Source organism: Falco peregrinus, chromosome 6, assembly GCF_023634155.1.
Source record: "Falco peregrinus isolate bFalPer1 chromosome 6, bFalPer1.pri, whole genome shotgun sequence".
Lineage (NCBI taxonomy): Eukaryota > Metazoa > Chordata > Aves > Falconiformes > Falconidae > Falco > Falco peregrinus.
Window position 1 is genome coordinate 57,591,332 of NC_073726.1, and position 26,949 is coordinate 57,618,280.

The 26,949-nt window shown below is 40.3% G+C and overlaps 1 protein-coding gene across 21 annotated transcripts in view; it reads right to left on the reverse strand.

Annotated features, from left to right (window-relative positions):
• Positions 1-42: 42 nt before the first annotated feature.
• TNRC6B (trinucleotide repeat containing adaptor 6B) overlaps positions 43-26,949 on the reverse strand; it is a 153,370-nt gene continuing 126,463 nt past the window's right edge. For 16 of the 21 annotated variants that reach the window (XM_055809127.1, XM_055809145.1, XM_055809141.1 and 13 more), the window contains 9 exons: positions 26,443-26,577; positions 26,064-26,240; positions 23,709-23,816; positions 21,170-21,316; positions 20,816-20,911; positions 17,538-17,858; positions 17,080-17,150; positions 15,072-15,211; positions 43-14,124 (listed from right to left, as the gene is read on the reverse strand). In XM_055809127.1, the coding sequence (XP_055665102.1) occupies positions 13,734-14,124; positions 15,072-15,211; positions 17,080-17,150; positions 17,538-17,858; positions 20,816-20,911; positions 21,170-21,316; positions 23,709-23,816; positions 26,064-26,240; positions 26,443-26,577 (1,586 nt within the window). In that variant the 3' untranslated portion in view covers positions 43-13,733. The remainder of the gene's footprint in view (positions 14,125-15,071; positions 15,212-17,079; positions 17,151-17,537; positions 17,859-20,815; positions 20,912-21,169; positions 21,317-23,708; positions 23,817-26,063; positions 26,241-26,442; positions 26,578-26,949) is intronic. The other 5 variants (XM_055809146.1, XM_055809142.1, XM_055809133.1 and 2 more) reach the window with 3 other exon arrangements.

Consider the following 26,949-nt stretch of genomic DNA (forward strand, 5'->3'; position numbering starts at 1 on the left):
GCGCACGCGCGCGGCTCAATGAACGGGCAGAAACGACGAGTGTTAAATGCTTAGCAGCCAAACACATTTATTAGTCTTTTTTTTTTTTTTCCAGGAACCCAAAAATATTTTGTAGTTATAATGTAAGCAACTGAGTTGCACATAATACAATCATATCTTTCAAAAAATAAAAATAAAATAAAAACAAAAAAGCTGTTTAAAAGCCCAAAAAAACCTTCAGAAAACTTATATAAGTATTACACCATCTCTGTTTCAATGAAATGACGACGACTTAATTCCTTATTACTCTTAACTTGTCACACTCCAATAAAACATCACCCTTTTGTTTGTTTTTCTTTTTTTTTTCTTTTTTTTTTTTTCCTTTTTTTTTTCTTCTAAATCCAGCATGAGAAATACAGTACCTGCTATGGCAAAAATACACATAAAATGCAACATTTCAGCTTATTTGTACATTAGTAGAGTTTAAACATTTTATTGTTGGTTTTTTCTTTAAGTGAACCAGTGATTTTAAGTACCACTATACTAAAAGTAAAATAAAAATATAGAAAAGGAGGAGAAGGGGGGCAGCCAGCCATACAAGAGCACCTTCTAAAGTGCCGAGTTTCTGTGTCCATGGGAAACCCTTCGGAAGTTCAAACCTCTGCAAGCATGTGGGATAGAAATTAAGATGAAACCTGGATATGCAAGACATTGTGTCGTCTCCTCTACGTTCTCCCCATTTGTCCTATAATTTTCTTTACTGCACACGAGAGAAGGAGGGGAGAAACCCCAGCTACGGTGAGAGTTTAGTAAAGGAAGCCATTTCAAGTATAAGAAAAAATGAACACTTATAGGTAACTTGCAAATAGCATCAATATACACATAGCCACTATTTTTATTATTACAATGTCTGCTTCTGGGGGACAGTGTTTCAGGCAAGAGGACTTTACCTGTACCTTCCTGTTACCTATTTATGTGCAAAGTAGAAAAGCTGCCTTTTCTAATCCAGCCATTTTGGACATCGCTGATTTTCTGTTCTGCAACCTCCTCCCTCCACTTTGTAAGGAGAGAAGGTGGTGGCATTATTTTACCAAGACGATTAGATGAAATTAATCTATTTCTCCATTCCTCTTCCAGGCACGCCCTTCTCCCATTACTTGTCTGCAATGAAGAGAAACTTGTCAAACATCTGATGCCCACCATTAGCCAGTTTCCTGAACAAGTAGAAGGCATTTACCTTTGTAAACATAATCCCTTATGTTTGTGGAACTCAAAGCAGCATTTCGTATCTCCATCCAAGTGGTGGAGATTAAAATAGATCAGAATGCTCCCCGCCACTGCTTTTTCTCCTCCCCTCCCTTCCCCTCACCCTCCAAAAGATTACATTTGGTTACTTCTGTTAGAATGTGGGGGTTTTGGTTCTTTAGGGAAAATACTTAGCATTTAATTCAAAGTAAACATTACAGAGTTACCATCAGCAGTCACACTGCTGTTTGTTCTGCTTTCTAGATGAGAAAGAAAAAGCATTGTGCATCAGATATTCTGCATGCTTTAGCCAGGATGTGGCAGAAATCCAAGATAATATGTGTGTAAATCCCACAGGTGCACATGCATCGTTTCACCTTCTTTCTCCGCAGAATCGCTATATGTGCTTCACCTTGAGTACTGGCAAAGATGGAGAGGGTGGCATCTGGCAACAGTGGACAGATGTTCTTAAGGCCATGGGGAGCAACATAGGACAGAGAGGACCAGGGAGTGTCAGATAGGAAGGTTCCAGGTATAGAAGCCATATTCTTGATATTTCAAAGGCCAAATTCCAAAAGGCATGGGATCGTATGCACATCCCTGAGACGCACATCCAAGAAAGAAGAAACAGCGACCATGTGATTGGAGAGGGGAGAAAGTAGCAGAGGTTCCCTGACAGCTGTGGGATTTACCCAATGAAGACCTCATCCCTCACCACCCTCCCAGAGACATTCTGGGAGAGCTGTAAGGCATATACACAAGCAGCATTACTATCATTCCCTCTGTTCCTACGTTTTATTGGCAGGTAATGGCTTCTGTATATTGTGGACAAGAAGAAACACTGCATTTAAAGTGTCACTGGTAACACACTGAAGTTAAATCAGGGAAGGAAACAGAAAGCTACTCTGCCCTTCATCCCTGGAACAGCAGCATTAAGTGGCAAGGTTCTTCATATTACAGTCCCCTCTCTGGAACTACACACCACCTCCCCTTTCTGATGGCAGGAAAAGATGCGTCCACTTGAATGATGACATTACCAAAAACGCTATTAGAGGGCAGGGAAAAATATACAAGCTGATTCCTGTTTGGTGACCTGGTGAAAGAAGCAGCAAGCTCAAAGTACTTAAATCAAGTCTGAAGCTTATCTACGAGTACAATTAAGAGACTTGACCTGTAGCAACACTGGCATAACTGTATAAGGAAGAGCAAAGGGAAACTGTCATAAAGACAGAAGAGGAGGACGAGTAACTGAAACTCCATCAACTTCTGTTACTTAGGATCTGAGTGTCTGATGGCTTTAATCATTAAAAAACAAAAAGTTGCTTGCACACAAAAAAACAATGTAAAAATAATGAGCTATCTTGCTGTAAGATCTTGCTGTAAAAACCTCCTAGTACTTCTATCATGCATCTTTAAAGCACTTTACAAACATTTACTAGATGATCCTCACAGAACCCCTGTGAGGTAGGTATTATCACCCCCGCTTTACAGATGAAAAAACAAAGGCAAAAAAGTTACATGACTTGCCCAAGGCAAGGGAAGAGTAAGGGCCAATGTTAAAATTCAGGAGTTCCTGACTTCTTTCTGGTCCTGTGCTCAAAACCACTAGTTCAAACATCTTTTCTAAAAAGGAGATTAACAGATGGAAATAAAAAGCCCATTAAGTTTAGAAAAAAAGTTAAGATTTAAAAGGTTACATCAGAAGGGGAAATGTACCTCGAGGTATTTTTGTGAGGAGTTTAAACTTCAGATATTTTTTTTTCTTTTCTTTTTTTTGAAGGCAATCTGACAGAGTGGAACCCTGATAAGATCACATCTGCAAGGCAGGCACAGATGCGAGAGTGATCATCAAGTCTATTACTTATTACAGTACTGTGAATGTCAACAAAAACAAAACTGCTGCGTGAAAACACTGAATACAGGCAGGATAATCTCTCAGTTTATGATAGTACATTTAAGATAATGCCAAGGATAATGCAGGTACCATGGTACACCATGGACAAAGGTAAAAGTCAAGTCAAAGGGTCCCTATTAACATGACAGAGCAGCGAGATCTACATTTTTCTGAGGAGACTGCTGCTGGAAGCTCAGCAAGCTTCAAGGAACACACGGTATTCACAATGACTGCATTTTGGAGATGTAAGGAAGTGAAACCTTCTTTATGACTACTACAATACCACCTCATAGTAAAAAAAGATTATTACTTTTAAATAGAGGGCCTTGTCTACATTCCCTAACATTTCACGCACAGCCAACATTAATGCTGAGTCATGGGCAGTAATACCAGACAACTAAGCGCTGGTAGCTGCTGACATTGAAAAAAAAGCAGTCCTCTTGTCATGCTTTGATCAGCACTAGGTACCACCTCCACCATCTTGCCCCCAGCTGTGCTGTCACTGCATGAGCTGTGCCAGAAACAGCAACAAAGAAATTTTTAGGGAGAAGAAAGTGTAGACATCAAGGACCAGCTGTGTTCCAATTCTCTTGGAAGAGCGCAAGGACTGTTATAATGGAAAACGAGTAGTAAATTCAAAGACGACAGTGCCTACAGCACTGCGTTTCCTGAGCTTGACAAGGGCCAGAACACAGGAGGCGGTAGATAGTTTTCCAGGTAGAGCTGGTGTCCCATTCACCCTATTGGCCCTGGGTTAACACTGCACAGACAGAATTCACAATCCTGCGCAAGGTTTAGAACAGATTTTGTTTTGCAGTCAACATTAGTTTTCTAAATCTCTGCCCAGTTACTTATTGGCCAACTTCTGAAAAAGAGCGGTTCTTATCAACTCCTTTTTATTTCAAAGTCATCACCTCCTCACTTCACCAAACTATAATGGATATACCATGGACACAGAAACTCCTCAACAGTTTAGCAAAGCTATCTTTGTCCCCTACACCCCCGTTGCAGAATGCATAGTTTACAATTCACTTACAAAATAAAGAAGCAATGCTGACCACATATGGGACCTTTTTTTTTTTTTTTGAAAAAAGAACAAACAACCTCTTCTTAAGTTCAGTATCAAAATTCACATTTGCATAATAATACATTTCAAGGCCATTAGAGAGGAATGAGAGCGAAGCAAAGAAAACTGCAGAGTCTCTCCTCTCTTTGTCTTCCTGAATAGAGCTGAGGGATCCCACTGGAGTTCCTTTTCAGGGTGGGAATTCGAAGGGCTACAGTGACAGCTCTTGATCTTGTACACCTCATGTTTTGGGTGGGACGAAGAGGTGAATTATTAGAAAAAAAAAAACAAATGGAAGGAGACACTGCAGATTCCCATGTTTAGCTACAAACAGCTTCGAAGAAACAAAAAATTACTTCAGATTTTTTTCCTTTTAAACACTTCTACCTCACCATTTCAAAAACTTTTTTCTTCTTGTGTAATACCCTGTTCATTTAAATGGCAACGTTAAGTGTGCTGGAAGTTGAAGGGTTGAAAAAAAATAAATTTTCCTGTTTCTCTTATTGGGACACGGACAGAGAGGGTAAAAGTGTGCCTGCACCCACTATTTAACAGAAGCTACAAAACGTCATCTTCTCTACATGTATAAATTCGTCTCAAACATCACTGTGTTTCAATTCTCCAGTGCTTACAAAAAATAAAGCCACACACACTCACACTCATGCACAAAAACATAAAGAGAAGCCACATAATACGTATACAAACTCAACCTGCAACAGCAGACTAGCCTAAAACTATCAACAGCTTCTGTGCATCACATGACGTCCCTTCGCCCCCCCCACCCCCCCTTCCCCGATCTCTACCACATATGAATACGTATTGTGCAGTGTAGAGACCAGCCCAAAGATGCTGCTTGTCAAAAGGGACCAGTGGGCTGCAATCTCCATGTCTGACCTCTTGAAAGAATGAATTGACCATTGTCTCCCCTCCAGCCCAAGTGGTCTCCTCAATTAGACAGTCACTGTACTCACAAAGGCACATTCATAAATACCACATTTAACTTACTGCTTGTAAAAACATCGGAGAAAAATGTTAAGCGCTTATACCCCCAACCCATCCCTACTGACCCAGCAAGAAGTATCACAATAACCTATCACTTGGTGAGACCTTACTCTACCTTTAGAAGGTACATATTAAAGAAGTCTTCCAACACCTCTTTTAAAATTTTTTTTGCATAAATGAATGCTTTTTTGTTTTTGGCTTACATGTTTTGGAATACAGCACACTCACTATAAAGCTCTGTTGTAAGGCTACCCCCTAAAGTAAGGCTGTTCTACCTTGGCTTGCATTTTCACTTCATTTTGCTTCTTTTCCACACATTCCCAAAACAAAACAAAAAAACCCACACAGCGCCTTATATAGAAAGGGTAAGCCATATCTGGCAGGGAGAGGGAGGGGAAAGAAAGCACATAATATCATAACCATGTCACTAAAATAGCTATTCTAACAAGCTGTGCAACCTGCTCTTACTGCTCAACAGTAAACGATGAACAAAATATTCGCTTATGGTTGTGTTTCGTCTGAAACAGGAGAAGCTTCTACTTTGTCTTAATTTAAAACAACCCAAACAGGTAAAAAAAAAAAAATAAATGAGGAAGTTAGTTCTGTGAATGCAACAACACACACTAATACCCAAGAGGAGGCATTTAGTGCTGAAGGAAACATTTCTTGCTAAGCACTGCCTCCTTGTATTGCGCATCCATGCAAACTTCTCCAGTTTCTTCTCTTCCCCTCTGCCCACCACAGTCAAGAATGTTTGCTGCAAAAATACTTAATGCTGGCTAGCGCAATGCATTCTTCTTCTTTTTTTCCTTTTCCCCTGGAGTGCTCTGTGTTCATTTACAGAAAGGCTGTCAAGAGTCAAGTCAAAAAACTCCCTTTCTCACTACAAAGTTAACAGGAACCCTAACACTGCTGAATGTCACCAGTCCCAGCTGTCACACATACAGGGCAAAAATGGCTCTTTGCAGAGGGCACTTCATTAGCTAGAAGCTTGCTTGTATAGCATAGGAGTCTGGGAGACTTTCAGAGAAAAAACTTTCCTGCATAGCTCAATGAAAAGCAACACGCATGCAAACTGTGTATGCAAACAGATGTTGTCTGCTGCGTGCCACAGATGAAGCTGCATCTTGGCCTGACAATAGTTTTAAAAATAGGCTCCAAACCATCAGGAGCTGTGGCGCTTTTTGTAGCGCAGATGAAATCTTAAATCACTTTTCATGTAAGGATTAGAAGCTATAGTTACTACATCACAAAGTTTAAAGTCTCACGTAACACCACAAAATAGAAAGCTGTATTTTAAACAGGACCCTGACTCAGTTTTAACAGCAATGTAGACAGACCCTTAAATTCTATTGTAGGCAAAGTTCTGCTTGGCGAGTCACTACAAAATGGACCTGCTTCCTATTATCTAATGCAGGGGAACTTTGGTACAATTCAGCAACACTTGTATTTACAGTGATGGGACACTTACGCAAAACATTCTGAGCAACACGAACTAGTAAGGATGCTAAAAATGTCCAGTTAATCTCCTGTCATTTAGCACAACTAACGACTCTGCTACAGTGTAATTTTTGCTTTGTGTTATAGGTTTGGATATGAATTCAGGTCAACAGGGAAAACCTGCTCTGTCTACACTGGGAAATTGTACATATTTCTCCCCATTACTGTTAACATCCTTCTGCCACAGGTGGAAGCCTAGTACTGGATGTGGAGGAAAAGAAAGAGAGTTTGGGTTTTAGAAACCTGTATTTTGATCACAGCAGGCATGGCTGATATGATCTTACAGTATAATTTCCTAATATTACAAAATAGTAACAAATAAGAACTGAAATGATATTTTGTGCAAAATCAATTTAGACAAACCAACAGATTCTGCGTATATTGTTTCAGATTCAGGACCCAAGTTGCACTTAACAGCATTTGTGTGTGTGTGTGTGGGGGTTGGGTTTGGTTTTTTGTTTGTGAGGATTTTGTTTGTTTTTACATTTCATTTCAGATTAGTTTTATTGGTATTACTTTCCTGTGCACAACTACATGCATGCATATTTACAGTTAATAAAGCTGCTTCTGCTAGAGGAACCTTACCTCTTTAGAGAGAAAACCCCCTACTTTTTACTCAATGAGAACTCATACCCTGAGATGCTAACCATCCATCACAAAACCAGCATTTCAATCCACTTGAGAAACCTGGATAGTAAGGTCACATGATTTACAGTGAATATGACATATGCAACACATATGTTTGCTGCACTGGAAATACAACAGGTCCTCATGTGCCACCTTGGCCCTGATCCAGCTAAGGTTTACTGACACAAAGAGCCCTTACCCAACCAGTACGCACTCATTTAAGGTCAGCGGGACTAATTCACATGAGGATCACTACAGATCCTGACCAGACTCGGCCAAACTTGGGTATCTCAGATATACAAACAGTACTCCTCTTAAAGTCAACAGGGAAACAATGCACACAAACAAAATCAGAAGCCTAAGAGGCAAGCATAATAAAGAATGAAGCAAAACAACCAAGCAACCAACCAACCCCCTACAGTCAGTCCAGTCCTGTTTGGACGCACTACTAAGAGACATTGTGGAAGATGTGGCAGTATTTTTTAAAAAAAGAATAAAGTTTTCAGGAATAAATGTTTAGAAATTGGGGTGGGGGGAACTTAATATAAAGGTTCAACTGTTTATTTAATCTTTGAGGTGGGCACCCCAGCTAGTTTGTTGAAAACATCCTGCTTACATTGCTGAAGAAAACCACACTTGGCTTAATATTCTTGCTCATTACCCAAGCCACTTAACATGAGGCAAAATAAAGAACTTACAAGAAAAACCTGACACCCTCTGATCGGGAAAAACCCCAAACCAACAAAACACTCACTCTCAAGACTGCTGGGCAAGTGTCCAGGTGAAAGCATAAAAACACTGGTAAAAGATGGCAAGTCTTCCAAAGTACATGGCACTAATGCTTTCCAAAGTAAATTTCGAAGGTCTCAACAGAGATTTCTGAGCTGTACCCCACCTTTTTTTCTTTTGCTCGCTAGACTTTTTTGTCTTTGTTGTCACTGCTAAAATAAAATACTCAAATGAGGCAAAGAATTGTCAAACCCGTTAAAAACTCTCAGCTTGATACACATTGCAGGGCAGTGTAAGCAAAGTGGCTGGTAACAAATGGGTATTTCCTTAGAAATGTTTCATTTTGGTTTTTTACTAGTTAAGCACTGAAAGATTCAAAACCTGGAAAAAAACAGGAATGCTGAATCCACCTGTAAAGTATATCTATGTTTAAACTGTATAACCTGGAGAACCCAAACCAAGAACAAAATTAATTGAGTTCTGTTTATCACTTGAGAAATTAAAAAGTGTTTTCCAGTGAAAGATGTTATATTTGACTTTTATCTGGAAACAGATGCCCATAGTCTATTCCAAGCTGTGCCTCTCCTAGTCTCTTTTCCTTACCTTCTCTGTTGATATGTTTAAACAAGACGCTGCCACCGATTCCCTCCCTGGAACAGTTTTATAAAAAAGCCTGGAAGTACCCTAACATCAACTCCTGCTGACTTATCACTGTTAAGAGCTCAAATGGTAGCAGAATATTTACAACATTAAGTGATGGTTGTCCCTGGAAGCTGACTCTGGTTGGTACAAAGCTCAGAAATCACTTAACAATGGTTAGGAGTGCCATGACTAAGTCATACTAGCAACATCATATATGGTTAGCTACATATAATCTGGAGAGGAACAGAACTGCCAACTGTAGTCAGAAAATAATATCAATTTAGCTTTAACTATTTAGGAAAACTATCACCAAGGAGACAGTTACTAACATTTGCAGGCCTGCACACTTGGAGGAAGGAGGAACACACTGCTGTACAATAGGTTTGGTCCCAGTAGACCAACGAAGCTCCAGACTGCCAACCCTTCAGCAGTCAGTCACAACCCACTTCCAAGTGACTGTCAAGTTTCTGGGTTCTTTTTGACGAAATCCTACAGTTTCCTCTCTTTTGGGATATTACTGATTTGATAAAACACAGCCTCTGGGAAAGCACCCAGAAATTCTCTCCATAAAATAAAAAAATCCCTAAGTCCCTAAATAAATCCTCCTACTGGCCCATGACAGGATTTATTATTTTTTTTTAAAGCGCATTATTACTGATGCATTATTTTCAACACCACACACGTATACGCTCAAGATGTACATGCAGTGCAACATGAAAACATTGGGCAACTGATATGAAAACGACAGAACTTGGCATCTGATTTACTGTTTTTTAAATAAATAAAAAAGTTCTCAACTACTGTTATGTAACTCTTTGCACGACATGCTTACGCAGCACGCTTTTTCCTTAGGAACGGGTACATCTGTTTCAACGAAGTGGCTATACTGCCTCACTTTGCCATGTCTTCCCTCCCTCCCCCTGCTGTAGGGCATGTGGGTACATGTGAAAAGGCACTAGCGTGGTTTTTGTGGTTTGAGCCTAGCCATTTCAGGCGGAGCAAGCCCCTGACCCTTACAGCTGGGAGACAGAAGTTGGCCATCCCACCGAACTCTGAAGTTCAAGACTGTAAGCCCTGACAGCCAGCAGCAGCAACAGGGTGAACAGAAGAGTTTAACAGGTTATTTTCCTCATATAAAACAAAACTGAAAGACTGGGAGGTGGGGTGGGTGAAGAAAAGCAAGCAGCAAATCTCCAAGTGGGGAATAAAACTGACCAAATAGCTGAAAACAGGGAAGTTGATTTCTAATATATGTTTTACTGGAGTTTTTCCATATTCTCTCTTTCTTCTGTACTAAAAAAGGCAGGATAATAAGACTACTTCATTACTGGGTATTCTGTCAGCACTGGTTTTCTTTAGCACTACTGAAGTGGTTTAAAGCAGCACCATCATGTATTTCCTGCTAGTCCTCCTAACTGAGAACTCTTTCAGTTAAACTATATTGCATTTTAATTAGGTATATAGTTTCACTTTGCTTTTAAAAAGGTGCTTGGAAGAATATTTTCATTTAGTTTCAATCAAGAGGGAACAAAGTGATAATATTTCCATTCACAATTCACACACTTCTCTTCTCCATGCAACTGCACACGTCTGCATGAGAAAGAAAGCACTGTAAATGATAACCCTTCTTCTCCCACAACTTGTTTAAGATTACAATGAATTTCTGTTGCTGATATTGAGAAGTTTTTGAATGTATTTTAATTTATACAGTCTTTAAAATTCTTGATCCCCCGCTTGACAGTAACATTTGGAGATTTTTTCTTTTTGTCTTTTTCTTTTTTTTTTTTTTTTTTTTAAGCATTTTTATTTTAAAGTAAAAACTTTCAAACATTTTGAAGATTCAGGAACTTGTAAAAGTTTATCAACAAGAAACAGCCATCTATCTAGGATAAGATAAGGTTAAATAAACCATCTTCAAAAAACTGGCTTCCTACCCTAGAATTCCTGAGAATGCTTGCAAATTTAAAGCAGGAAAATAAAATGTTAAAATAAAAACAAAAACACTGTTAAATGCTCCCAGAGTTAGTCTTCATCTAAAATATATATATGCACTTTTTGGTCTTTTTTTGTATGTTTTAATTTTTTTCCCTTTAAGCTTACAATGGAAGAACAAATTAGCTTTTCTTTTTAAATATTTCAAATCCCTCATTATGTCTTGTAAACAAGAGGGGCTCTAGCACCCGGCTTTCACCGTAGTATCGCAATGAACTCAACTAGCCCAAAGTGCAGGAAAAGGGACCTTAGGGCAGGTTGGGAGAGAGAAGTGAGGGTGGAACACAGCAATGAACCAGCATGTATAGCAAATCATGTGACAGAATGGATACTGGCTTACTCCAGGCCAAAGCTGCTTCAACTAGGAAGTACTGCTGGCACAGGACTTAAGAACCTGCTCTGCGTGTCTGAGTGCAGCTGGTCTTTGAGCAGAGACTAGCAGAAACAAAGCTTTACGGATGTGTGCACATGAGGGGCACTAGCTGGCAGGAGCTGGAAGAGAGCACTTTGTTTCTTTGTGCATGGTGGGATGGATGAAGGAGGAGACATGATAGAAAAGTATATTCAGAAGGGGCCAGAGTATGCTGCACACTCCAATTTACTGAACAAATACAAACCTACTCATACTTTTTGTCATGTAACACTTTGCATACAAATCTACAGGCATGTGTATATGCAGCATTTCCCTCAGTCTTCCTTGTGACATTGGGTTTACATAGAAAGGGCGAAGTAAAAAAGCCACCTAAGTCCCCAGCCGTTCCCTCCCACCCCCAGCACACAGGCATACACACACACACACCCCCAACAGGCACCACCCCCCCACACCCCCTTACTTGAATCTGCTTTTGCTTCTCCCCACCCAACCCATGCTTAAAGAATTTAACGTACTAGACATTGTCGTATCCTTCAATGAAAATGCTGAAGAGACTCCCCTATCCCCCCCCCCCCCCCCCCCCGCCCCGGTAATAAAGCCCGAGCACTACTACCACTGAGGGCTGGAATGGACAGGTACGTGCTGGTACAGAATGTCGGCACTTTGTTAGACAGTGTAACAGCTAGACAATGCCACATGGAAGTCCTAGCACTTATGGAAAAAGTACCGGCATCTCTCTTCCCTCTTCTCCCGGCCCCACCTCGCTGAAAGACTTCCCGCTTTGTGTCAAGGGATGTTCCTTCAAGTCTGCTACAACTCTTTTCACAACAACAGGTCTTGAAAGTTTTGTTCCCAGCGCACACATGCACGCATACACTGGCTACCACTGTGGATTATAGGTCACCCCTATCCTGCCCAGAGTACTACTACACTGATGCTAAAAAAACCCCAAACCTTTCCTTAAATACAGAAATTAAAAAGCAACAGTACAGAAAAAGTAAAAACAAAACCCAAAAAGGTGCAATACTTTAAAAAAAAAAAAAAGTATTTGCTAGTTAATATACCTCCCTAAGCAAAATCACGTACACAGGAAAAAACACAACACAGAGAAACAAAAGGAAACGTTTGAAGTACACACTGGTTTAAGAACATTCGTAAGTAAACGTTTCTGTCAGTGATGGTCTGGCGCTGTAATACACCAAGGCCTGGCACAGGTAACGCTCACCATGAAGGACGCAGAAAGGAGTTAGCTGCATGTGCTTTCAGGAGATGAGGCAGGCCGGCCAGCTATTTGCTGACATGATTTAGTTTTTGTCAGTTTTAATACAAGCAGTAAATCAGTTAAAAGGCTAATTTAGTTGGGCTGGACTTGCAAGCTTTTGATGGATTCTTCAAGAATGAGCACGGGTGCCTAATTAGGTTTGGGGGAGAAAAGAACCACTCTTTTTTAAAGGTACTGAAGCCTGCGAAAGACTGAATAAGAACATTTGGATTAGCTGCACAAAAAATGGCAATGTCTTCTTTTCTCCTCTTTTCCCCTCATTGGAAGAAAAAAAAAATGGCTTGCATTATATAACAAACATTCTAGGGTTCACTCAGTACAAAACCCCCACATGCAGACAAATAAATACACTGCTACTCAAAAGACAACACTGGCTCCCCTCTCACCAAATCCTTTGGATATGGCAGTGTTCTGCTCTACCACAACGTTAGAACAAGGGCTAGGAAGCGACTACCCCAGTCAATATGATCTGCAGACTTGAGATAGCACCCTGCTAAAATCAATTTTAAAAAACCTACTGACAAATTTTAATCCAGCCCAACTGGATTCTGCTTCAGCCACAGGGACTCCACCATGCCCGTCTTGTTTCCAGAATCAAGACACGCAGATGGCCAGCCAGCCCGTAGACCATCAGCAATGCAGCGTTTCAAGATTATATATATAGAGAAAAAAATGCACACACACGAACATGTGCACACGCACTCACACAGAAACAAGCACACGTGGGCAGTTACATGTGCCAGAACACACTGGTACTTATCAACCAGCCAATCACAAAGTGTTGGTTTTTTTGTTTTGTTTTGTTTTTGTTTTTTTTCAGTTTTGTTTTTTTTTTGTGGGTTTTTTAATTTTTTGATTTTTTTTTTTTTTTTTCATTTTTAAAGTGAGGCTCCGTCAAGTCTTCCCCCCCCACCCCCCCTTTTTCTTTTGAACCCCTCCCCTACCCCAACCCAACATGGTAGACCTAAGGACGGAAACACACCCAGTGCAAACAAAGTTAAAAAGCTATTTTTTCAGTATATATGTTTCTTAGCAACAACTTCCGTATAACATGAAAAAGTGAAAAACTAGAAACTAATTTTTTTAATTTTTTGTGTTTAAATTTAAATGGTATGTGTACTTGCTTCACATTGTCTTTCTAAGTTGGCGTTCATGATTCAAGTATTTCAAGAGTGATATGTTCTCTTTTTGGATTCATATTCCAAACAAAAAAACTGAAGTTATATAAGGGAGGCAACTATGTGCTCAGACAGTCTATCAATGACCCACCTTTTTTTCTCTCTCCGTTTTCTTTTTTCCTTTTATAAATGTATTTATTGCAAGTTGAAAAAAACGAAAAGGTCAAGTTAGTGCTGCTGCTGTTCCAAAAAAGGTCACGAGGTCAGAGTTGAAAGTTCTAAGTTCAGATTGAATCCGACCCTCCTCCCAGAAGGTCTCCAGGTAGTAAGGGAGCAGGGCTGCCCATTCTGTGTGGATCCTCTACACTTGGGACCCCCCACAAGCTTGAAGAATAGTTTGGGGGCCCCCACAACGAAGCGCCAGTGAGATCACCCCCACTGCTGCTGCTGCCGCCACCACTGCTCCACTGCCCAAGCCCTGTTGACCCACCAAAGAGATTCAAAGCAGGTCCAACTGGATCTGTCTGGTTCTGTCCTGTCTCCAGGGATTGCCAGCCTGCTGTGGGTGCACTTGGAGTTGCTGCAGGTGTAGGCGGCTGGGCTTGTGCCAGAAAGCGACTAACCTCTTCATCTGTAGCAAACTCAGCCAGGATGGTAGTGTTTCCCAACACACACCTAGAAGATGAGACACATGGAAGAAAAAACCCCAATCATTACATCCAGAAAGTAAGGGCAAAGGATTCAGAAGGCATGGAAAAACACTATTAGTTGCCCAAACCAAAGTAAGCAGTAGCTTGTGCAATGGAAGGAGCACAGAAAACTTCAGCTGTTCTGAACAGTGAAACTCACAAAAGCACAAAAACTTCCATTTTATAAGGGGAGGACCCCCACCCCAAACTAACCAACCCTCTCTCCCCAACATTCAGTTGTTATGTCTGCAACAAAACCTTATAAATTTAAACTAAGGTCCTGAACATTAATATCAAGAGCAGTAAAAAGAGAAGTAACGTGTAGCTAAATGGTAAATGCACATATGCCACCTTTCAAACAAAACAGAGGAAGAACAGGTTAAACGCCTGTGATATTCTGGATACGATTAGCATAGTTCAAAAGTTTTCATTCAGTTTAAGGGCTTACATCTCTCCCCCCAAGATTTATGTCTCAAAACCTCTCACAGTTTCAAAATACACCACAGCCACAGTCAGTTCCAAAAAGCTTAAGGAAAGGAAACACAAGATCTGCAGATTTTCAAGCAAGCTATTTCAGGTGCATCTTAAAATTAGAGCAAATGCCCACCCATCTGTGTTACACACATAAGAACAATTTTGACCTGAAACAATTTACAAGCTTTTCAAAAATACCCAATATTTTACAGTAGGGTGCATACTGGCCACGATTCCATCCTATTTGCACCTTTTTTGTTCTGTATGTGGCAGTTTGTGCCAGCAATTAAAAGTAACACAAACAGAAGGCATCTTTGTTTCTTTCCTTCCTCTGCTGATGAATGGAAGATTGAATTCTAACCATGACACTTGAAATGAGTTTCCAAAGCATAGCACGGAACAGACGTTTTGTGTTCATGACTAAAGCAGTAATAAAGAACGGATGCAGGGACTGCTTACATGTGCAGTGCAGTCTGGGCCTTGGCCGCCTCCTGTTTGGTGTTATATCGGATAAGGGCGGTGCCCTGGGTCAGGTTCAGATGGAATGTCAGCAGTGGGCCATGCTGCATGCAGATCGTCCTCAAGGTTGACCCATCAATCTGAGGAAGAACAGCCAGGATGAAACAGATGTTTGTAACTATTTATCCAAATGTACTCTAATCCTAACTTTGACTCGGTAATTAAAAGATAATCTGCTCTCAGACAGGAAAACAGGTGAAAGCAGTAGGAAGTAAGCAAAAGTGACAGAATTTAATTTTCAAACAGAATTCGTATCCCTTGACTTCTCACAACTACAATGACTTTGCTTTATCTAATCTAACTTATCTTTCCCGCTCACGTGTAGCTCGAGTTCAGTTTTCCGCATCTTCTTGAGTTTCTTGCATGGTACCCATCCTTATGTTGGCAGGTTTTCCAGTAATTACATGGAACTCGCAGTTCTCAACGTCTTTAGCCCTCAGGATTCATACCAAAGGAACCAGAATGTCTTAAGTCTCCAGCACTTTGATATCAGTAGAATTCAGACCAACCAGTATTTAGAAGTTCTTAGCAAAACTGGAAATATCACCTCTACAATGAGGGTTTTAAAAAAATTTGTTTTGGTGCTTTGTCGTCTTTGTGGTTTATGAAACTGTAAGTCACAGAAATAGTCAGTGATCTTTCTGCCAAACTCAGCAGCATTCATTCCTCCTGAACAATGTTTTCACCGCAGCTGTTGCCTACATTCCTTCTGCAGCAGTAACAGCTTATTACTTACCTCCAGTAACCGCTGTTCTCCAAGGTGTTCTGTACAGACAGATTCCATTCCCAGTATGCCATGGGAACATGCACACATGAATGGGATCCATATGTGCAGATACTTAAGGAAGTGCTACTGTCTTCCTTCTCCCTTCCCCTCCTCCATTATATAATACGACCTCAAATGAGGGAAAAGGAGGTTGCATGTGTGTACAAATATGGTTGAAGTTAAAATAGAGAAGCCTGAAATGAAAATACTGTCCCTGAATGCACCTTAACCTTTACGCTTCCTTTTCTCTAGTATGCTATTCATTGTGGTTTAGTACATTTGTTATGGAAGAGACAACTATAATCTGCTTCTTTCTCTTTTCTATTAACTTAATCCCTCCAAAATATATTCTTCTTCCATTAAATGATTCCTAAAGCAGTACTAAACTACCTTGCATGAGGGAGACTTAGAACTGTGCCTCCTCATCATACCACTCCTGTTTCCTTCACATCAAGGAAAACAGTCTTTTCTATGAAAAGAGCATAGTTTGCCAATTTAGGCGATCTGAAGGAGACCTAAGTTTTTCCTCTGACACTGATATTTTCCCAGATTGTAGTAGAAGCATGATAAATTATCCTGCTGAACAGAGGATTCTGTCTAGACCTCAGGATGCTGCTGATAGTCATACAGGCTTCTCCTAAACCCTGAATACAGACTAACTGGGATTGCTGAAACCAGGATGTCCACAGAATTCATTTTGAATGGAAGCAAGCTCTTGAGAATACTTGCAGAAACAACCTAGCTAGACTGGTTTTGGCAGGAGTGCTGGAAACATTCTGTGGTTTCACTATGGAAACACCAAAGTGAAAACTGGCAGTTACACCAGCTTTCTTATTGACAATATCCGAAAGAACAGTCTTTTCAACAGCTATAAACCATTCCACATTATGGTCATGCAACTTATCGTCACTTTAAGAAAAATCTTCCTGCTCCAGTAATTTTTTTTTGAAACTGTAGTTAATGAAGGGTTATGATGGTCATGTAGCAAAAACTGAACATCTTGAAGTTATCTGAAGAGATCACAATAGAGAAACCAGACTGCAGCCCAATTTAGTAGAAAGACATCTTACATATGCTGACAAATCTGATTTTGTTAGATTTTACACAAAGAGAAACAACTGAAGGATCCACATATCTGTATCTTGGTAAAGCAAACAAGTTCCCAGAAACAACAGAAAATACCTGTGGAGTGAGATTGTGAAGAACCAACCAGTAGCTAGGACGAACTGAGCCACCATCGCTCCAAGTAGATGCTGCAAATTGTAAGACAGAGCAATCAATACAGATTTGATATGAAGAAAACCATTTTTTGTTACAGTCAGGTCTTTCAATTCAGACAAATTCAGCATTAACAGCCCCGCTAACACAGGAAAGCCTAATCTTCAGTCCTGAAAACAAAACCACATCTTTCCTCACATTTCACTTCAAGATTCACTTTTTACAACAGTTTATCTTCAAGGAGCTTCCCACCCACAGAAAGCATCTAGCTTTGAACGGCCCCCGGCAGGTATTCCCTCGGCAGCTCTCAGCCCCCTTCACTCATTCCCTGCAGCAGGACCTGAGATTCCACCCCCCACCCCCACCTCAATGACTGACAGCAAACTTCCATTTCAAGAAGGAACTTTTTTTTTTCCTTTTACCAGACAACTGCAACTTTCTTTCCTCCAAACCATTAGTGCTGTAAAGTGCACACTCCTCAGGTCTGATCAATGGTGCTATCAGTTGATTCTTCTCACCAGAGGCAAGCCTTGAGTCCTGTGCCCCCCAGCCCCTGACCGATCGGGGTGCTGCGCTGTTCCATGGAGATGATGGTTTGGGGTTGGTCAGGCCAGGAGGCGGGCGGGGCAGCCCTGTAGTGTTCCTTGAGGAAATATGGTTTTTCCACATCTTGTTGGAGAGATGAGTGGGATTGTGTCCTATGGGATCTGGGGACCATGTTGATTTGTAATCACTGAATTTTGCTAGAAGAACAAATAAATTGTACATATTAGAGAAACTTGTGAGATTCGAGTAACCTTTAACTGTACTATCACTGTAAACCCTTTGACTGCACTTACATCTGAGACAAGCACAAAGCAAGGAACCATACAACAGTTAATTTACCATACCAAAAAAAGCCATACTCACTTAAGTCAATCTTTGCTTATTTTATATATGCTGACAAAAAAAAAAATCTCTCTACATCACTTATGATAATAACTGGTCACAGTATGTTCATTCATTAATACATTTAATTTGAGAACCTGAGAATGTCTTACAAATTTGGGCACTACCGACCTTTAATGAAACTGAACCTTTTTCAGGACAAAAACTTGCAGAGAACTGAAATGAGTGTTTAACACTCTTGGTCTACCAAGCTCATGCTACCTCCTAAAGATGTCCCCCTATAAGACTCAAAGCTTTCTCATGAATCACAAATTTCATACAGAGTTGATCCAACAGTAAGACATAAAGAAAGCCATTTAGCTGCACAACAGCTGGACTTTTAAACAGTTTGGATAATGCATATTCATTTTTTTACTAGAAAGCATTACCAAATGCCTATTAGGAGAAAGCCAACAGCGGCTATCTCTTAACACATTTCAAGAACCCTTTATTAAATAAGCACAATAAACGAGAAAAACAAACACACTCCCAAAAACATCACCATGGTCACGAATACCTGGGGGCTTTTCCTAAACCAGTTTTCCCTAAGAAGGCAGACCTCAAATTCTCCTACACCTTCTGACACCAAGGGACATTTATCACCCAGCCAAAAACCAAACCAAATGTCAAAACTGCTTGAGTAATTTCTGTCTTCTTGTTCTGTAATGAGAACTAGCAAACATAGACAGGGTAATCTGGGGGAAAAGGCACTTGTGTCATGAATTATCTTAATCAGAACACGTATGCGTGTGTGCAAATTTATGTATTAAACTCTATTCACTAACAAAAGGTAGTAAATTACTTACTTGAAACAAAGGGTAAAACTTCAGGTTTACAACATGCCAGGGGGTCACAAAACAATACATTTGGGAATCAAGACCATAAAGTGAAAGCATGCTTCATTTTACAGTTGGATCACTGTATTTCCATGAGAGTAAGTCTCAACAGCAAGTAGGTTTCGAAACTAACCTATGAAAGTATATGAAAGTACTTAAAAACCTGAGTAGCCTGTTTTACAGATGTGTGAATTTTAAATCCCTCATTCAGGTGACCTACTTTCTGGCTGTAAAACACTGTTTAACAACATGATCAGAAGATGGTATGTGTGCCAGGCAGTGGTATAGTTTCCGTAATTCAACAATGACTTCCATTATTTTTAAATCTCTTGGGTCTTTTTATGTGCTAGACAAAAATTTAGCATAGGTAAAAAGCTGATATATGCCACCCCCTTCCCCAGGCTATGAAAGAGAAATCTTACGTCACTGGAATGATGCATGCACACGTACTGCTTCAAACCTAAGTCACCCCACAAACTGGCAGCAGTAACACTGCTTCAAGTTCTTCTTGAGGACTAAATAGGATTTTCAACACATTTTGTTAAGATGTTGAGATAACATATAAACACAGCTTTTATTTACTAAAATGCAAATCCCAGTTTGGACCAGATGTAGTTCTCCGCTATATTCACCACTTCTGCTATTTACACACAATTCTTCAGTTTTAAGTAGTTGTCAAGACAATGTTGTCTCTGAGAGAAAACTCTGGCACTTGTAAGAAGTTCAAAATCCAAATGGTTTGTCTGGAGCAAGTATTTCCAGAACCCCACTCAGAAGTGTGTGCAGAAACCATTTTTCACAAGAAAACTTTGAAGAACTACTTACCAAGGATCTGAGGCAGATATCTAATTTACTATTTACAGGCCCACCATTAAAAGCCAGAGGACTTAAGCCCTCTCTCTCTCCAGGTTTCAGGGAACTGAGTGCTACAAAAGGTGAGGCAAAAATGTTCCCTTCACAGCACTCCAATTTCTAAAGTTAAAATGAATAAACCCACTCACCTTAACTCAGACATACAAAAGCAGGCATGTTTAAAAAAATTACAGTTCCCCAACACCTTTGTGGATGTGTGGTTTGGTGGTTTTTTTTCCCCCTTTTGAATCTGCTGCTCACTGCTACCCTTTAGCTTACATAACGTACTGGTTTTGGCTGGGATAGAGTTAATTTTCTTCATAGCAGCTACTATGAGGCTATGTTTTGGATTTGCACTGAAAACAGTGCTGGTAATACATGGATGTTTTTGTTATTGCTGAGCAGTGCTTACACAGCATCACAGCCTTTTCTGCTTCTCACACCATTCTGCAAACAAGTAGGAGGGGCATGCACAAAAAGCTGGGAGAAGACACAGCTGAGACAGCTGACCCCAGCTGACCAAAGGGATATTCCATACCATATGATGTCATACTCCTATAAAGCTGGGGGAAGGAGGTGGTGGGTGGATGTTGGGAGTAACCCTGTTTGTCTTCTCAAGTAACTGTTACACCTGATGGAGCCCTGCTTTCCCGCCTGCCGACGGGAAGCAGTGAATTAATTCCTTGTTTTGCCTTGCTTGCATGTGCAGCTTTTGCTTATTAAATTGACTTTTATCTCAACCCACGAGTTTTCTCGCTTTTACTCTTCTGATTCTCCCGCCCATCCCACCACATTCCACCAGGGGGAAGCAGTGAGCGGCTGCGTGGTGCCAAGTTACCACCTGGGGTTAAACTGCAACAGGTAACAGAATTCTGTACCAGGGTGGAAGGAAGGGCAGAGCATCTTACTCTAGTTCTAAAGTGTGTTCTATCACCAGGAGGAAAACTATCTGATCAGCCACTTAAATTTGGACTTCCTCAGAAATTACTGGAAGACTAAATATTAAAAGTAGAGTAAGAGTGAGGAACTAGGGACTCAGTGGAAAATGCTTTTCCCAGTTAAAATTTTGTTTTGGAGCCGCGTACCTGAAGTGCTATGAACGTTGGTGAAGGAATTGTCAGAGGCACTGTAGGGCCAGGCACCAGGTGAAGGCAGCGAGGTGTTGAGGGAAGAATTAGACCCTATCAAACAGAAAAGGAGAGAGAAAGAGCAGGCCGATTTCACAGTGTTTCTGTAACACTGTTAAACCCCAAGAGAGAGCCATGATCATACACCCATGCCAAACTTTCACGTGATACACAGCCATGGTGCAAAGGCACACAGGTTCCTTCTTAGTCAAATGCAACAGACTGTTACCCTGATACGACAGGAACATCAGAATATTCTCAAATAACAGAACTACTTAAATAAACACATACCCGTTTTGTTTACTGTTTTACCTGTGGTGTTGTCCCGCAGAAGTTGGTGGTCAGTATCTACAATGGGAGATGTGGCTGTCCCCCCCAGCACACTTCCAGGGGTCACATAGGGGTCAGATTCAGGGTCAATGTTTTGTATACCTTTCCATGGCACTCCTGGTTGGAACTCTGGGACAGGAGGGAAGAAAGCATTAGATGCAAACAGGGAAATGCCAATTACTGAAGGAATTGTTGGAAGATATTTTAGGAGGGTAAATAACTGTCTTCTACGCTGTTCCCTGGGGCTTGGGGGGGGGAATATAAACTTTTAAAATTAAAATTACTTCACATTTCCTCCCATGACACTAGCTCTAGCACCTTAATACAAATTTACATCCCAAAAAAGCACAAGTGCATAGGGTATTCCTTTGACTGTTCCTGCCTTACTACATTCAGCTGACGCTCAATAGTTTTACCATTCCTTAATATAATATGTATTTTTTAAGATCTGTAAGATTGTATTTTATATTATAAGATTAGACCCTGCACACATACTTCGTGTGTGCAGAAGCCTTTCTCAAGGAAAGGCTACCTACCTTAAGAGTTTGTAAACACAACATCTGACACTTTACACTGTAGGTACACACACACTTACAATACTGAGGTAATTCTAAGGTGCGATATCTAGTAGTAAAAGCAATATATATATATATTTATTGACATTCTTCATGCTTCACAATGAAACAGAATACACTTATCATGCTTCAGTTTCCATTCAACTACAGCTCCAGGCATGCCAGGTTTTTAAGACAAGAGGATGAGTTATAGAAAGTATGAACATACAAAAACTCCAGTTACTGTAAGAAAGATCAGTAACTTGGCTCCTTCTCTGAGCAGATGTTCAATGAATAAAACACTACAGTCACAATTTTGGAAGCAGTGATGAGAAAGTAAAACTGCCAAACACAAAAACAAATGAAGCTTCAGATACTATGTGACAATTTGCATAAAGGAGAAAAGAATGCCGAGGTGGCAGACTCATCCCTTGCAGATACAAGTTCAGGATATGGAGTGATACTTTTTTCCCAACCTGAAGTTCTGAAATAAGTAATGACAGAATATTTGAATGTAATTAAAAAGGCATGATTAAAAGTAAGATCCAGGATACGCTCTCTGGAATGAAACCATGCAGGATGAATCTGGCATGTTAAGTGCTCATTTCAGTCACTTACAATGAAGATGCATAGCCAAGAGTACGACTTTCACAGACAAGTACAGAAGAAAATATGATACTGCTGGTTCAAACAACTGGCACAGCAAGGGCAGTATTAGTTTGTGATAATGCACTGGCAGGAGAATCTCAAACAAGACCTAAGAATGCCCCACTGGGTCAGAACTGTGTTCATCTAGCCCTCATTACACCATTTCGGGACAAAACACAAACCTGGCTACTATCTGTAGCTACTGCCCTCATACTCCCCCAGCATCCATGTTCTTTCTATCTAAGATGTCAGAAATGCCCCCTATCTGCTAGCACCTGTTTGTGAAACTGTTTTTCCATCAGTTTATCCAATCACTGTTTCAAATGGCTAATACCATCTGTCTCCAGAAGCTCTAAAAGCAACAACATTCCAGTTCACCAATCCTGATGGAAAATAAACAAGCTCTCACCTATTTAAAGTTTATATCCTCTTAAGGCCAGCGTTTGCACTATCGTTCCTGTGCTACAGGATTCATAGAATTACAATTCTGTGCTTATCTTGTCCACCGCCTTTGTGATTTTTGTAAGCCTCAGTCACATCTCCCAATCTTTAGTAACTCAATAAAATAATCTAGGATACTAGGTATCAGTATTTCTAAAGTACGAGCAACCAGCATTGTGTCAAGGATGGAATCTGCTCAGCTACTGCCAAACTACTGCAATCCTCTGACAAACAGGACCATCTTATGCTTAAAGAACAAGCAATGCAGTTCTTGGGTCTAGTCAAAAGATCTTCTCCGCTCTGAGATGAAGAATCCATGAACACAGGTTTGGAACTCGAAATTAAAACTTGTTTGCAAAAAAAAAAAAAAAAAAAAAAAGAGTCAAGTACAAGTCTTGCCTTTGTAAAGATTTCTGTGAATTGGTAAGACTCAAAATTAAGTGCACAGTAAGCGCTCATCAAAAAAGTCCAGCATTATTTAAACAATGCTCCAAAGATTAGGCGTACTGTATATAAACATACTCACTCATCAATACAGTCCTGGCCTGGAGAAGAATTTTCTTGAACTTCAGCATACTGACAAATTCCCAAACTATCCTTTGGTACTGACAGTTATTCTCATGCACAATCTCCAACTCTCCCTACAGGCATGCACTTTATTTCTAAACAGTAAAGAAAACATGAAGTGCATTTCTCCATTGATATTTGAAAGGTCCTCCCAAAAAGTTCAAAACATAAGATTATTAGGAAAACCCTGACACATCTTGGTCAGTTTGCCTGGAGTGTATGACTGAACTGCTCCTGAACAAGAAAATTACAGTCTAGTATTACCTAGGTACACAAGTCTGTGTGACATAACCAAAAGAGATAGTTCTCACCAATGCAGCAAAACTTGCTCTCGCCTCCAGTTGTGATATCAGTTTGATTGGGCACCACTTCATTTATCTTTGTGCTGAACAATACTGCTCTCTTGAACGGCAGAATTTCTGCAGCAGATGGCATTTAGGAGGAAAATGTGAAAGGTGTAGTCAGGGCGAATGCTGAGTGACCACTGTATTCATTCAAAGGAAAAATGCACCTATTTCAAGAGGCTTTCTCTTGTAAACTCATTTTCATTTAACAGCTTATTGTGCAATACTAGGAAGAAAAATTGTATCTCCATGCCAGGAATTGACAGTGGTAGTCACATCTACAAGCTTGCAGAGAAAAAAGAATACGGTGTAAAATAATTTCGGGTCTTTATTCTTCATCAGGGATGTTGATAAGGTGGATCATGATTTCAGCCAAGATTTCCTTCTTAAGGAAGCCACTAAGTTAGAGAGGTTATGAAACAGCTTAAGTGGCTGATGGTTATGGGACAGGAATACTTGTCCCAGTATATGTCTCTTAGCCTCCTAAGAGAAGGCTAGCAATACAGCAACACTTGCATAAAAACCACATGTTAAAACCCATCAACTGTTACATGGCATCTGTAGTCACAGTCATGGGCTACTCATTTACACAAGAAATCATGGAGGGTACTGATGATCTCAGTAGAGAGATTATGTTCAGGATTTGTGAACTCCAGTTATCCTCTCACGGTGGTGAGGCAGTCGGCAACAACCAAAATCTTACTTATCACTGACAGTGGGACTGCAGGTATCACTAACGAAGTTCTAAGGTATCAACGAGGGGCAAAGAGTAAGCTGTTCAGCTTCTCACTTTTTAACAGCCTTCTGGTAACAAGAATCTTGCCAGAGCCAGTGGCGGGCTGCAAAACCCAGAAACATGCCAGAGCAGATACTCACATCCCTCTCCTAACATTCCAAGCAGCACTGTGCTTCTCAGTATTATACAGGGGAACGGTGACTAAAGAAACAAGTTCAGCAACAATGAGTCTATGAGAGGTCCTGAGAAAAAAAATTACATTTTGGGGGTTCTGGCATTATGAACGTAACTCCAACCCAAGAAGCTCAGTAATTAACAACCAGACAAATACACCTCTACAGAGAGCAGTCAGTGGTGTGAAATGTTGTCGGTGTGCAGATGTTCTTGAGATAACTAATTCTTTAACTCTCTTAGCTCATCAGAAAATATCTTCTTGCCAGAGTTAAGACATTGAGGGGTTCCCACATAAAAAACTTTACTTTTTGTAGGTTTCTGAAAAGGTTTTTGAAGTTGTACCTGTCACTGAGATTCCCAGACTTTCTGATGCAAGGTTTGTGCTACCCATTTACCCAAGAGATGTACCTGCACCTTTACTTTTATGTGCTTGAGGGGATACACAGCAGAGGATTTGCAGTAGTAATGTTTTCCTGGAATGTGGGAGTCTTCCAAGCAGGGTGTGTGTGTGTGTGTGTGTGTGAAATATCATAGCATCCGCTATTTGCTGAACAGCACTGGTGATTAATCCATGCAACTTCAAGGACACCACTGTTTAATGAACGGTTTATACAGAAAATTATGTGCGTTTCCTAGATACTTGAGTTTTCTAGAGAAAAGATAAAACCCTGCCAGTGAACAATCTAGAAGACTTAAAGGATGTGCTACTGCCCATAATCCAAAAAGCAAGAGACTTCTACTCAAGCTACAAGATTGCTGAGCAGTACTGAAACATGGCAACACTCTTCTATCCTTTACATGACATGAGCAAAGGTGAGCCACAATAGCATAGCAGACACATTGTATACATATTGCACCAATACTGCTGGCAAAAGAAACCTTGTGGTACACAATGGATCCTCGTATTTGTGAACAACTGCCAGGAGAAAAGTTCATGCTACATAAAATATAAAACGTAACAAAATCCTGTTCCTACCATCACAAAAAACAAGCTTTGACATCATCTGCTTTCTGATTCTACACTATCAATCAGAATTTATACCCTGTGTCAGCCTAACACAAACTCAAATAAGGAATCAATACAAGAGGAGGAAGCTGGTATTGTGTACTCTGTGAACAAGTGTTCTCATGAAAATTTCTGAGTGTAAAGTCACCAAACTACAGAACCTAAGAATTCATCTAAGAAAAACCAAATTCCATTCAGGAAATTCAGCAGTCAGCTCATACTTTGCCCAGCAATTTTGTTACTGGAAATTCAACACTTATGTTCTGATTTAATGTGGAAGAAATTTAAAAACTGAGAGAGGTCAAGCAAATATTTTCCTTAGAGTGGTTATTTAAGTAGTATGATGAGGAAAGGTCCCAGCATATCTAATCTAAAGCTAGGACTAACCCCTACCCTTATGTAATACCTGGAGGCCAGCTGGCGTTGCTGGATTTGCTTCCAATCTTGTTCGTTGGTGGAGATTTGGCAGGTAACCAACTATCACCAGCAGGGCCGGCATGGCCACCTAGTGGGTCGCCCTGAATTATGTCAAACTGGTTGTAGGGCGATCCTCCGCGAGCCTTTCCAGGGGGCACTATTGCACCTGAAGCATTAAAAACATACATTTACACCCAGGAAAGGTTGGGATCTTTATGAGTATGGTATACCAAAACAAAAAATATTTAAGATGCATACTGGTGAGGTTAGACATTCACTAAGTTCAAGCATAGTTTCATCTGAGCTATTTCACTTCTGGCAAGATGATACTGCAAGGGCATTCCCGAAATAGCCAGTCCCCTTCTCACCATTTTTGTGCATATTGGCATCTTGTGAAGCCACAGAGGGCAGCCCTTCCATCATAGTCCACTGCTTAAAGCGGGATTCTGTTCCAGCCTCTTTCCCTCCCACCATGCCATAATCCATGCCACCTGAGCCAAAGCCTGTGAAACAAACAAACAAATCTACACTGTCATTTGCGCTTTTTGGTTTAAGTATCTTCGAACAGGGAGTCGGTGTGTTCGTAAGAAAGGTAAGAAAAAAAAAAAGACAAAAGAAAAAATATCAACAGAAGCAAATTACATGTTCAAGAAGCAACTTCCAGATAAGCTTGCTAGGTCAGTGTGCCACCAAGATACACTTTGCTATTAGGTTTCTCTTCTTCCCATGTTCATGAAAAATAATTGATCAAGAGTTGACACTTGTCCTAACCTTTGCTCTAATGCTTATAAATAAATTACTCATTTCTGGACCCAGACATAACTGGCTAGTATGATAAACGTAATTACCATATTAACATGTAACTACAGACAATG